Source organism: Bactrocera latifrons, unplaced genomic scaffold (genome assembly GCF_001853355.1).
Source record: "Bactrocera latifrons isolate USDA-ARS-PBARC rearing strain unplaced genomic scaffold, ASM185335v1 scaffold_14, whole genome shotgun sequence".
Lineage (NCBI taxonomy): Eukaryota > Metazoa > Arthropoda > Insecta > Diptera > Tephritidae > Bactrocera > Bactrocera latifrons.
The window spans coordinates 1,274,983-1,288,644 of NW_017534852.1; the positions used below are offsets into that span (position 1 = coordinate 1,274,983).

Genomic DNA, 13,662 nt, shown 5'->3' on the forward strand with positions numbered 1-13,662 from the left:
TTCGGTCCAAGGTAGCTTCTCCGTATGCCACAGTCAACATTCGGAATGCATCCGCGCACTTAATTTCGTTTTTCACACAAAATTTGATACAGGTTCTTTGATCCATTTTTTTTGAATAGGTAAAAATCGAAGACGATCCAAAACACGTGCAAGCAAAGCAGCTGTCAACAATTAAATGAACATTCCCAAGAGAGACATGAGTACCAACATAACGGCACAAAAAATTCGATATTCGACCCGCGAAAATTCAAAATTCGCGATACTTTTTGAACACAACCCGTATTTCTCAATAATTAGTAATCGATTAAGATTTCATAAATATTTTTGTAGTTACGGTTCAAGTTACACTATCCTCTCTGATTTTAATTTTTTGCTACTTTATATATTTATTTCCACAAAGACCTAAAAGTTCTGGTAGAGAACAAAAAACTTCTACTGTGTTTAGAATATATATTATTCTTCTTGATTGGCGTAGATCGCTTATGCAGTTATAACCGAGTTCGGTCTTCCGTTTCGCTGTTTGGCACCAATTGGAGGTTCCAAGTGTATCCAGATCCTTCTCCATCTGGTCTTTCCAACTGAGTGGAGATCTTCCTCTACTTCGCCAGGCGGGTACCATTCGGATGACATAACCTAGCGAGCATAGCCATAAATCTTCCGCAGAACCTTTCTATCGAAAACTCGTAACGTCGTCTCATCAGATGTTGTCTTCGTCCAACATAGATGATAGACTTATAGATCTTTGTTCTTTGAAAGGGACTTTACTTCTCAATTAGCAAGAGTTATTCAGCGTTAAATTTCGAGGCTGACATTGTTTTAGTGTTAATACTGGTTGCGAGATAGTCGAAGTTAGCTACGACTTCGAAGTTATGACTGTCAACAGTGACGTCGGAGCCAAGTCGCGAGTGCGACGACTGTTTGTTTGATGACAGGAAATATTTCGTCTAGCCCTCGTTCACTACCAGGCCCATTTGCTTCGCTTCTTTATCCAGTCTGGAGAAAGCAGAACTCAAAACACAATAAGCAAATCATATAAGAAGTTGTGGGCACTCCATTTGGCAGACAGAATCAACGTAAACTACAAATAGAAAAAGAAACTCAGGCAAATGTCTATCAGGAGAGTATGAACATAATCATTATTCGAAAAATTCGCTTGACGCTTTAATAAATTTTAAAGCGAACTTGAAATCAAGTAAATTATTGAATGAATGACTTTTCAATGGTCATTCATCCATCTCGAGTCGTCAGTTATATGATTGTAAAGCCACTAAAGACTGCTACTCTGAAAGTATTCAATATGGTACCAACCTTACCTTATGGTAGGCCTCCTCTGTATTGGAAAACAAAAGTAGAGCAGGACTTGGGTTCACTCAAAGTTTCTAATTGACGCTAACTATCGTATGAAATAAAAATCTTTACATCCATTATGAACTTTTCCGAAACCGTTTAGACATTAATGGGATTATTCAATGGATTCACGCTTTTCACATAAAATTGTTATAGTTACCCATTTTAGGGAGGAATCAATGTTTCTCCTAAAATTTTAAAAGAAAATAAAAGGGAGTTTACCGTAGTAGAATACTATCTCACTAAATTGAAATTTTCAAGCAAATTAAAAAGTTTAGAAAAACGAATACTATAAAGACTGATTTTGTTCTTTACAGTGTTTGAATAAGTGATTGAGATGTAACATTCAAGGAGAAAAGTAGGACAAATTATTCTTGGTGCACAATTTTCCAAGTTTTATTGCTGCTGGATTTCTCTTTTACTTCTGAATAGATCTCCGACTCGGTGATAAACTCTTCATTGTCGCAACATTTCTCCACCCACCCATTTGGATCATTTCTACGTTATTTCGCCCTTAAACAATATTATTAATATTATTTTCAAAATACTTTACGGAAATATGAAATATCGTGTCCCAAAATATAAGTGCTGTAACGTTGAAAACTCGCCGTTTTTTTCTTTACTGGTTTCCATTCGGTTCAGACCACTTTAATGACTTTAGACTTTCGTTTGGATCTCGGAGGTTTTTATCCATTGTCATGTAACGAAGAAAATTTTTGAGTTCATTACGAGTTCGTGCAATGGAATAACTCTAAACAGAATTCAAAATCATTATACCGTTCTTGGTTTTTAATCATAGAACGCCGATATAACGTTACACAGAGCTTTCGGATGCTTAGATGTTTATAAACGATATCAGCTTGCTCGTAAAATTAAATTTTACAAAATATCCTAGACATTTCCTCGATTTCTTTTATGTTTTAATAATTAATAAAAGACCACAGAATTTATAAAAGTTTAATAAGTAATAATAGAAGGTTGTCAAAAAAGTCTTGCGGTATTTTCGCTAGGTGGCGCTGAGAGCGCGTAGTTCTAGTTTTATTCGTCACATCGGGACATGCTATACCTTTTTGGAAAGCTCATTTCACGCGCTAACACGTGTTTGATCGATTGTCGGTTCTTATAAGTCGTTCGTGAGTTATAGCGTCGCAAACATGGAGCAAAATAAAGAGAAAATTCGGCATATTTTACAGTACTACTACGATAAAGGCAAAACTGCACCTCAAGCCGCCAAAAAAATTTGTGCAGTTTATGGACTCGATACAGTTTCCATTTCCACTGCACAACGATGGTTTCAACGTTTTCGTTCTGGTATAGAGGTCGAAGATGCGGCATGCTCCGGAAGGCATTGTCGACGTAGCATTGGTCAAGAGGTGGGCATGTGTCATCAAAAAAAATTTTATGAAAAATTGAAAATTCAATAAAAAATACCGCAAGAAATGCCGCAAGACTTTTTTGATAACCTATTATGTACATTATGCGGTAAAATCGACTTTTTTCGGCATATTGAATCAAACTAATTTTTTTCGACAGAAAATATTTCTCCGTTTTCGAAATTAACATAAAGATGCGAAATACTTTTCATAGAATTTCGTGATTGAACATATTTGAATCGTCATTAGTTATTGACAACAGGTCAATTGAAAAGTCCCCGGCCTACAACAGTAAACACGTTTGTTTATCTAAATTCGTTTTTTTATTCAAGATACTAGTTTTATGCAAGGATGATACACTGATCATAGCGAATTCACTCATTCCATACCATTTTTGTAGTATGATAAGTCCTTTACTTAAAAATAGGCCTCAGTTTCGGCGATCACCTCCTCATTTGAGGAAAATATATTCCCAGCGGGCATCTATTGACAGGAAATAGTCTTTTTTTTTCAAATGCGGCCGTTTTTCGGCGTTTTCCTCCTTCAAACAGGCTAGATAATAGTCTCTGTTGGCGATCCTTTCTTTCACGGTAGTCAATAAAAATTATTCCGTGCACTTCCCAGAAAACAGGCGCCATAACCTTGCCAAGCAAATGTTGCGTTTTCCAGGCTTTGAAGCGGGTTCATCGTGTGCAGTTCACTCGGTTAGCTGTCGATTGGAGTGAAATGATAGAGCCATGTTTTATCCATGTCACATATCAACGCAAAAGCTCAGATTTTAATCACCAACTCGCCGTTTTTCTGGTCAAAAGTAAGCTCGCCTGGCACTCTCTTTGCAAAGAGCTTTCTCATACCCAAATATTCGTGATTGATATAATTTACACATTGAGTTGCTATCTTTAGAGTGGCTGTTATCTCAAACAGCTTCACTTTACGAGCATTTGAAATTTTTTTTGTGACTTTTTATGTTTTCGTCGATAGCAGCCTCTTTTGGGTGTTCCTGCCTGCATCGTCCTCGGTGTTCATTTCGCCTTGTTCAAACTTCGTAAATCTCTTTTCAGCGATTGATTTCGCTGATGCAAATAATGTGCTGTCGAAAGCAGCTTTGAAATCGACGAAGAGGTGATGCGTGCTGATTCTCTTTCACGGGTCGTTTTCAAGATTTGGGGCATGGTGAATATCTGGTTATTTGTCACTGCCATTCAGCATATTGGAGAAATGTTCCCTCCATAATTTCAGTATGCTCTGGGAATCATTCACTAGATCACCTCTCGAGTTTCTACAAGAGTATTCTCTTGAAACCTTCTGTTAGTCGCCACATCTTTTCGTTGATTTTTCGAGCATGACCCCAATCGGCCAGCTTATCAAGCTTTTCGTACTCAAGCATTTCGGACTTTTTTTTGTCTGCAAATGCGTCTCGTTTTCTTCCTAAATTTCCGGTATCTATCCCATCCCGCACATATTGTGGTCGATGGTAACATAGCGAGGTAGACAATCTGTTTTTTCTTCACTGCGGCACATCACTCCCCATCGTATCAGCTGTTCTTTTGTCTTTTACAAAAACCAATGTTTTCTTTTGCAGCTGTTCTTAAAAAGCTTGAAATATCCCATAATTCTCTTATACGGAGTTGCTGAGGAGTGTTCTTGGGGATCAGTAGTGCAAATCTAATGGAAAATCGTTCGGCTGTCTGTAGTGATTGCAGCTTCTCGACGTCGAACCTACCTTGAGTATGTTGAAGTGTGTTTTTGCTGTACGAAGACGAGTGGGATTCTATTCTATGGAATACGTACGTACGTCTAAAAGACTAGAGACTTGTCTTCCATCTATCACAACATGATCGATCTGGCTGATGGCTTCTCGAACTGGAGACAGCCAGGTAGCTTGATGAATTTTCGTACGCTGAAATCTAGTACTACAAAAAACCATATTTCGGGCTCCTGTGAAGTCGTTCAGCCTCAACCTATTCGGGAATGTTTCATCATGGAGGCTAAATTTATCGACCATTGCGCCAAAGATACCTTCTTTGTGCGTCCCCGCGTTAAAGTCGCTAAGCACGATTTTGACATCATGATAGGAACAGCTCTCATAGGTGCGCTACTAGAAGACATCTTTTATCACATCATCCTTTTCTTCCATTGCGGCTTGAGTGCAAATCAGCCATATGTTGAATAATTTCGCTTTGATGTGGATTAGGGCTAGACGTTCATCCAAAGGGACTTCGAATCGTAATCCTTAGTTCGTTTGCCGTGGTCGTCATCAATAGGGCCGCGCAACACTGTGGAGGAGCTATTCACCTTCTCACTTTAGCTCGCCTTCAAACGGATGTTTTTAGGCTACCCAGGGGATACTTGGTCAAAGACCGGAAGTCGTGAACTGTTAGAGTCTTATGTAAAATAATCGTTTCTGGCCACTTCCAAATGAATGGCGATCAGAGAACTTGCCTCACTTGCCTGAACTTCTACACATGACTTCATCCTAATTATGATACAGTTAAAAACCATAGTTATAATTACATACATAAGTATATAATAATGTAAATAACCACAACATAATAATAATTGTAATTTTAATGAAAAATTTCCTCTCTTTACAGATTTTGTTTAATTGTGTTTACGCTCTTTACAATTATCGCAACAGTGACCGTTCTGCTGTCGGCTCCACACATTATCGTGCAATAAGCCTAAATGCATACAAGGTTTAAGCATAAGCCTAGGATAGACATATGGAAACAGCATACTTTAGTAGTATTATTAATATTATTTAATATTTAATATTTATTTTTTCCAGAGGAAAAATCACTTATATAATTACAAAAAAAGCAAATAAACGAGAGGAGCAATGCAAATTCAAAGAGATTTAGCACTTACATAGTCGTAGTTTAGTGAAGATGATGAAACTATTCAATAATTAGAAAATTAAACGAAAAACAATTGAAAAGTTCACAAAAATCAATACAAAAAAATTGTTAATTAATTATTTAAGAAAAACTGAAAACTAGTTAAAACTTAAAAAACAAAAAATTAAAACAAAAATAAAAAATCCAAAAAAAACACAAAATATATGTATATACAAGTAATAGTATGTAGGGAAACTGGCAACAAAATGGTTACTTAATTAAAGCAAATTGAATTACTTTTACGACATAACATAAGAAGAACTTCAAAACAAACTGCCGTACACAAATATGTTGAATATTTCGAAAAAAAATAAAATAATAGCGAAAATAAATAAAAAATTGCAAATCATACACTATAAGATATGCTAAAAAATATTTGCATACTTACATATTAGTAAATTTATGTGAATAGGAAAAATTCTATTCCGCATACCAAGAAAATAATAATAGCATGCGAGAATTGTTTCTAGCACGCAATAAAAAAATATAAATACAAGAAAATAGAAAATTACTTTTCAAATAATGCGTTCATTATAGTGTAACAAATTGTGAAAAAAATTGTTGTTTTCTTATTTTATAAACTATTTATGTAAGATGAAAGTTAAAAATGTCATGCGAGAAAAAACTATACAAGAACTGTGCATGTAGACAGCTGTAAGGTAATTATTATTTTTAATTAGCATAGAGTAATATTAAAGTAAGGAAAAGTAATAATTAAATTAAATTTAAAACATGAAATTAAATAGAAAATGAAATTAGGAAAAATAAATAAAACAATAAGTGAAAAGACAGAGATTGTTCCTATGAAACATAGAAATACACAAACACTCACACAAAAGTGCTTAATTTCATACAATATTACACGAAATTCAAAGCGACAAACAATTAGTGCGAGCAAAAATATATTTAATCACAAATAAGATTAGTTATTACATATGAGAGAATAAGGAAATTTTGCACGCATAGTGAATACACCTGAGTATGCAGACAGACACAGACAATGTTCAAGGCAACCTGACAATTCGCCAAGAGCTACCCAACCAACACAAGAGCGCAAAAATTGCTGCATTAATCACACACACAAATATAAATCACACAAAGCATGAAGCGTTTGCTGAGAGCGTTTAAATTAAATGTAATTGAAAACGAAAGCACAAATACCAGTACTATACTAAACAAACAAAAAACAACAAATAGCTGAAATTAGTCGAGAAAAAGTGTGTTAGAGATCAATAGAAAGCGAGAGCGAAAGAACTAGTGCGAACGTTAGCGAGTTGCAATAAATTAAATGAGAAAAAGTGAGAAAGACAATGAGAGAAAGAGAGATATTGAAATATTTTTTATGTGCATTTATGTATTGTAAAGAATTTAATAATACAAACAAATGATAAAAAATAAAATTTAAGATAATGAAATATGCATAGAAATAAGCAGTTGGTAAAGGAGGCATGAGAGAAACAAACAAAGAAATATTGCAAAAACAAAGGGAAACAAACACTAGATAAGTGAGTAGAGTAGAGTACGCCGGTTAGTTGAACTCGCAGCAGTATAAAGTGGGAGTGGAACAATAATAAATGCAGGTGCAACAACTATATATATAATTTACGATCGAAATTAGCAAAAATAGATATGAAAACACTAAACTACATACAAAAAAAAAATAATTATGAAAACAGAAACAATAAAATAATGTTGAAAAAATAAGTGCACACAATAAAATTAAGATTAAGCAGGCAGCGAATGAAATTAATTTAGTTATCAGTGCAATAAATAATACGATTGAGAGAAAGAAGCGCAAAAGAATGAAGAGTTATTGCAGGAAAATTAGGTTTGATTACATTTTTACATTACATTTAAAATTTAGTTATTCTACTGGAGATTTACTTTAATTTTTGTTTGCTTGCATAAAAGTCGAGAAAAATTAAAATTGTTGAATAATAACACTAGTTTGTGCTGTTATGAGATTGCTTCTTGCTTTTTCCGGGTGGCTAAAACCAAAACTGGTAGTAAATATTTCCTAGCACGTAGATTTTTTTGTGTCACTTGGGTCAAACTTCTACCATTTACTAAAATGACAAAAATAAGTGTATGTGAGAAAAATTTTTGGACTCAAATCCGTAATCGGGACTTTCCAAATACTATACAGACCTCTTAACGACGATATCATGAAATTTTAGCAAAATCTTCAAAACAAAATCTACAAATTTTAATTAACTCAAAATCTTGTATTAGTATTTGTAGTGATATTTTTGTATTTGACACTGAATTTTGTTTTCAAACCGATTTTAATTTTTTCGGCTTTACTAAGTATGAATAAACGGGGTTTTAAAGAATCCAGAATGATACTTCCGTAGTTTTTTCTAAAGCTAAAGCTTGTCAAATGGATTTTCTGAAAAAAATGTTGCTTTCAAATTTTTAATCCAATATCGAGTCCAAAAAATAGAAATAAATGAAAATTCTTTAATCATAATGAATATACATATATAGTATTTTTTAAATTTAAATAAGCTTTTTTTAAGCTTTGATAAAAAATCGTTTTTTTTTTTTAATGTATACTTCAGAGGGGCTTAAAAAATCGAAATTATTATGCAAAATCTATTCATTCGATCATTACCTGACAAATAATAGATGTATTCCAGAAAATCGTGTGAAAATTTTAAAACGAACGATTCAGCCGTTTTCGAGAAAATGTGCTCACCGACTCTGAAAGCAGCATTTCAAGAAAACCCTGCTTCAAGTTTAGATTGAGAAAGGTCTACAAATACGCTCATATGTCCGAAATTATTTGCCGTATGCACTTCAAATTTTCGGAGAATATTCTCAAAAATATATACATCCAAGATATCTGCAAACTAAAAATCCATTTTTTGAAATTTACAATGGATATAACTGTTTTTACTAATAAATTAAATTAAATAAGTGGATATAACTGTTTTTACTAATAAATTAATCAAGTGAATAACGGCAACTAGAAGTTAACTCTCTTTCGAAACAATTAAGACAATGATTTCAAGGTTATCAAAATTGTTGAGAATAAAATTCAATGTTGATTATATAACACTTTTCAAAGTAATCGCGAAATTTCTAGTGGTTAAGCTTGCAGCTTGGCTTATAGAGCAGGAATTGTGTTTCATCGTAACATCTCCTGACGCAACAGAAGCTCCGAGAGCTTGGTTTGGAGGTTCTTATGCACCTATCTTTTAGTATGGAACTAGCACCAAGTGATTACTACCAGTTAATAATTTTGCAGATGACAAATTCGCCTCCCCAGAGCTTATGAAAATCAACTGAAAGTATTATCCCAATAGGTTATCGAACAAAACGGAACATATTTTAAATCGGTTCATTCTAACTATGCTTAATAAAGCCTTCAATTGATTGTAAAATAATGGATATCTTTTTAATATATGTATATATAAATATATGTAATATCCTTATAAGGATTTCCTTTACTAGAAAATTGTTTCGGCGTAAACCTCAATCTTATTTCAAAAAAATATCACTACCTCTGGGGGTTTCCATTTTTCGTCGTAACTTCGGCATGTTTAACATATTCTTTACTGTGTTACGATAGTTTCCCAAAGTGATTTAAAAAAATTCAACGTTAAAATATTTTAACCTTTCACCTGACATGGAGTCAGTACGTTGAATACTTTCCCCATATGAAATGGTGCGATTTAATGTGTATCTACATAAAGCATGAATTTGTTTTTAAATACCTCACAGCGGTAACCCATTAGCCACTGTTGCCAATTTTCTAAATACTTAATATTTTCTTAATTTTCAAATTGCCACTACGCCTCTCGATTGTTAAAGGCTGGTACAATAATTAGATACAATTATTTTTTCGTTTTAGTAGAAGCTGTAGTAAGCTTGATACAGTGTTAATATTTTTACAAAATATGTTTTCTCAAATAATTTCGATAGGGATTTGAACAAATTTTATATATTTTTATCGTTTTTTTTTTTATTTACTTTTTTATTATTCATTTTCTATGTAATTTTCTCTTACTTTCTTCCATCACCACATTTGCAAAGCTCTCTACATTCTCTCCAAATCTATTCCCATCGTTTCTGTATCGCTTGATGTAACTTATAGGCGTAGAGTGGCGCTAAAAATCTTGAGCTTTCTATGCATTTTATCTATTACAGTCAAACGCGCTCTAAACTTAGACTAATTAGTACTCTTTCAAGTCACAAAATTCAACTAGAATAACAAATATACACAAGTACACGCAAAAATTGTTATTGAAAATTAAGGAAGCTTCTCCCAATTAAAGCATGGAACGAACACGATCCCCACTTATTTGCGTTTGTAATGAAAATCCCTCCACCAAAGAAATTATAAAAAAAAAAAACTCAACTGATAACTGTGTACTTTAATAGTTATAATACTTTTTTAAAGCAACAAATTTTGCAATCAAATTTTTCAAAAACAATGAACAAAAAATCAAGGTTGTTTACGACGAGACCCACACTTTTCATAAAAGGTACATAATTACTCGTATAAGTACATATATGTATGTAATACTTTCCTAAAGAAAACTTAAGTAATTACTTTTGCATTGTATAATATTTATAACTATTTATCTGTAAGTATGTATCTCTATATATACAACATTTAGTGTATGTATGATTGTAGATCCCGAGCTCATTTGCGTATACCAAAGCTGAGAAAAGTGAGTGAAATCAACAACTATAGCAAATATGTTGCAATAATGCTTAGTACTTATTGGGTATTCTAATTACACTAAATACTAACTTTTACAAGAAATCGTAACAATTTTTTGTGCAAACAAGCATGTATATTTCTTGCGCACAAGTGTATGTATGGTTAGTTAGCTGCGCGTAACACTACCCAATGATATACACTTACATACATATATACTACTAATCTCTTTCAATACGAAGAAGTCTTAGCAAATTTTTATAAAAATATTTATTATACGCGTATTTGTATGTATGTATTGTTTTCTTTTCTTTTTGATAATAACGAAAGAAGTATGTGAAGCAAACTTTTAATTAGCAATACACTTTTCTATGAAACTGTCTACATGTTAAGCATAAAATCTTAGAGCTAACTCTTACTGAAATCTTAACTTACTAAGTATTAGCAAACTACTTAAAAAATACTATTTAACAATAAGTTAGAGCTAAAGCGCGTCCTTTTCCAAAAATAAAAAAGAAAACAAATATGAAAAAATGTATAAAACATAACCAATCACAGCCGAAAAAGGATACCAAAGACGAATTTAATTGACAAACTGTGGCAGTTAATAATATACATACATACACATTTACTGCATAGGGTGGGGAAAAGTACGCAACTAACTTAGAAATTATTATGTATGTAAGCAGCATAGAAGTTGAATATTTTTGAAAATATTTTAAGACATTCAATTAAAAACACAAATGAAAGAACCACACATGCATGCATACAACTAATTGTACACCAACTTTTCACGTACACTGTATATTTTCAATTTAAAATACTTAAACATCGATGCTGAATTATGTATAATGTGCAGTTTCAAAATCATTTGCGAATTCAAATTAAAGTACGACGTGTATGCAAAGTAAGATATGCCATTGATAAATAAATATATATATATATACATGAATATATATATAATTTTTATATATGATTGTTGTTGCTAGTTTATTAAATATATGATTGCATACACAAAAGGAATAAGTGAAACGGAATAATTTAGATTAAAAATGTTATCAGTAAACTTATAAAAATAAAATAATATTGACAAAAAAATTCTACGAACTGATTTCCACAAAGCTACGGTTAGGCGGTACACTTGTTTAAATAATACACAACATGCACAGGCTCTAATTAATTAATAATTAAATTTATGTTAGTTACAGGATGTCATTGTGCGGAGCAAAATTAAAACAAAATTAAAATTATAAACTATTTTTCAAAAATGTTTTCGAAAAAACATGCAATTATTTGTGTGTGGAAAAAATAATAAATTTCATATAAATTAGCAAAAAGCAAACTGTTTAAAAATATATATTTTTACACTAAGTACACTGAGATATAAAATATACTATCTTTTAGGTTGGTTCAAATTACACACAGTGTGCTAAGTTTTACCTAAATCGGTTCAGTAGTTTAGGAGTTTATTCTGGACAAAATGTTATATGTTATTTTTTTATACCAAATTCTTAGCATAAACTAGTTGATCCGGTCAAGCTTTGTCGTGGTATACATTTTATACTATTATTCATGTAATAAACAATTCAATACTGTGAAACTGTGAAAATTTTATTCACGAATAAAGGCGAAAATGTTTGAGGTTTATTTTTGAATATGTTCATACAAATAAATTTCATTGAATTAAAGGCAGCTTTCTCAATGTTTGGTTACTAGCTTTTCTGTCCAGTTAATAGAGTTGTCCGCTTAATAGATTGTACATATACATGAACACATTGTGGGACCGGCCAATGTGCATGGTTAATGGAGAAGTTCATTTAATAGAGCTTTCACTGTTTTTTTTATGTATGCGTTTTTATTTATTATTTTTACTACACTATCTTCTAAATTGGTTCGAACTGGACACAATGTGCTAAATTTTTCTCAAAACAGCTCAGTAGTTCGCGAACAAACAACGTGACACATAATATTTATATATAAAGATGAACTTGCTTAACACTTTCTTAAGCAAGATAATTGAGATACAAACTATACTATCTTTTAAGTTGAATAAAACTGCACACTGTGTGCTAAATTTTACTGAATTCGGTTTAGTAGTTTAGGAGTTGATCCCGAACAAAAGTTTGCAAGTATTTTTTATATACGTATTCATAGATTTATAAGCATAAATAAACTCACTAAAATTTTTTGAACAGAAATATAAATACGAAGCACAAATACAGACAAAATATTGATCAGTAACAACTACATACCAAGGATGCCAAGTCAAAACATTTTATTTTTTCAAAATCCGCATAAAATTGCACGCTAGCTTTAAATTGACTTGCACGCAAAATAATATTTTCAGAGCTCTACCGCAGTATCTGCCCCGTGGATTTGCTATTCTGAAGTGAACCGCATTCCAACGAGTACCTTCTGAATCTGTACTTTAAGATCTTGCAACATAAGGCCGAGCGTTCTCATAATAGATTTTGATTTGGCTGGATGGAGCGGATTCACATATGATTTTTTTCGTTATCGAGTAGATACATTTTTCATCACCAGTCGCGATCCGATGCAAAAACGACTTTTTCAAATTTTTTTGGCCGCTTAGAATTTTTTTCGCCACATTTTCTAAAACACATTTTCTTTTAAGGAAAAGATAATTTAATTGATACTTAGAATGTTACATAGACTACACAATGACACCCTGTACAATTTTTTTCTACTTGTCTCTATCTTTTGGTACTGCAAAATGGCGTATGGAACTTATCACGAATATGTCGAATTTGCACAGAAAATAAAATAATTTCCAAGAGCTGTATTTATAACATATATAACTGTATATGTTAGCATAAAGGTTAGTAAATAAAGCGGATACGCTATGAATTCATGCCGGAGTGTCCATGGAAATATTAATTGTTTTGAAATAAGTAAGTAATTTTTAGGATATTTGAAAACCTCTAACTGAATAATATGTTAGAACTAGACAGAGTGTTAATTAATTGTTATGATTTGCACGAAACAGTTATTCTAATTAATGCTTACAGTTAGGAAAATTGTTGTGAAAATGAGAAATGTTTAGAAATAAATACATATTAAAAGAGAAGTAAACCTGCGCAACAAATAATGCAATTTATTTTTAATGAAAACAATTGTTAAACTAATTCATTTGAGCCTAACTGCACTACACAAACAAAATACAAAAAATTATTTAAAAACCTGAAGAATTAAAAACCCAACCCACCATTAAAATAACTATAAACAGCTGACAATTCATAAATTTTAACAAACACCTAAACATCCCGCCATAATTTTGACACTTCATTGCTTTATTTGACATATCCGCTTTTGAGCTTATAATTTTTGTTTTTAATTTTGTAAAAAATAATTTATT

At 32.1% G+C, this 13,662-nt stretch overlaps 1 protein-coding gene across 1 annotated transcript in view; it reads left to right on the top strand.

Annotated features, from left to right (window-relative positions):
• The window catches only part of LOC108965364 (neuronal acetylcholine receptor subunit alpha-7), a 203,608-nt gene extending 198,011 nt beyond the window's left edge, over positions 1–5,597 (top strand). The window contains exon 12 of the mRNA XM_018927711.1: positions 5,315–5,597. Within this exon, the coding sequence (XP_018783256.1) occupies positions 5,315–5,399 (85 nt within the window). The 3' untranslated portion in view covers positions 5,400–5,597. The remainder of the gene's footprint in view (positions 1–5,314) is intronic.
• The last annotated feature ends 8,065 nt before the right edge of the window (positions 5,598–13,662 follow it).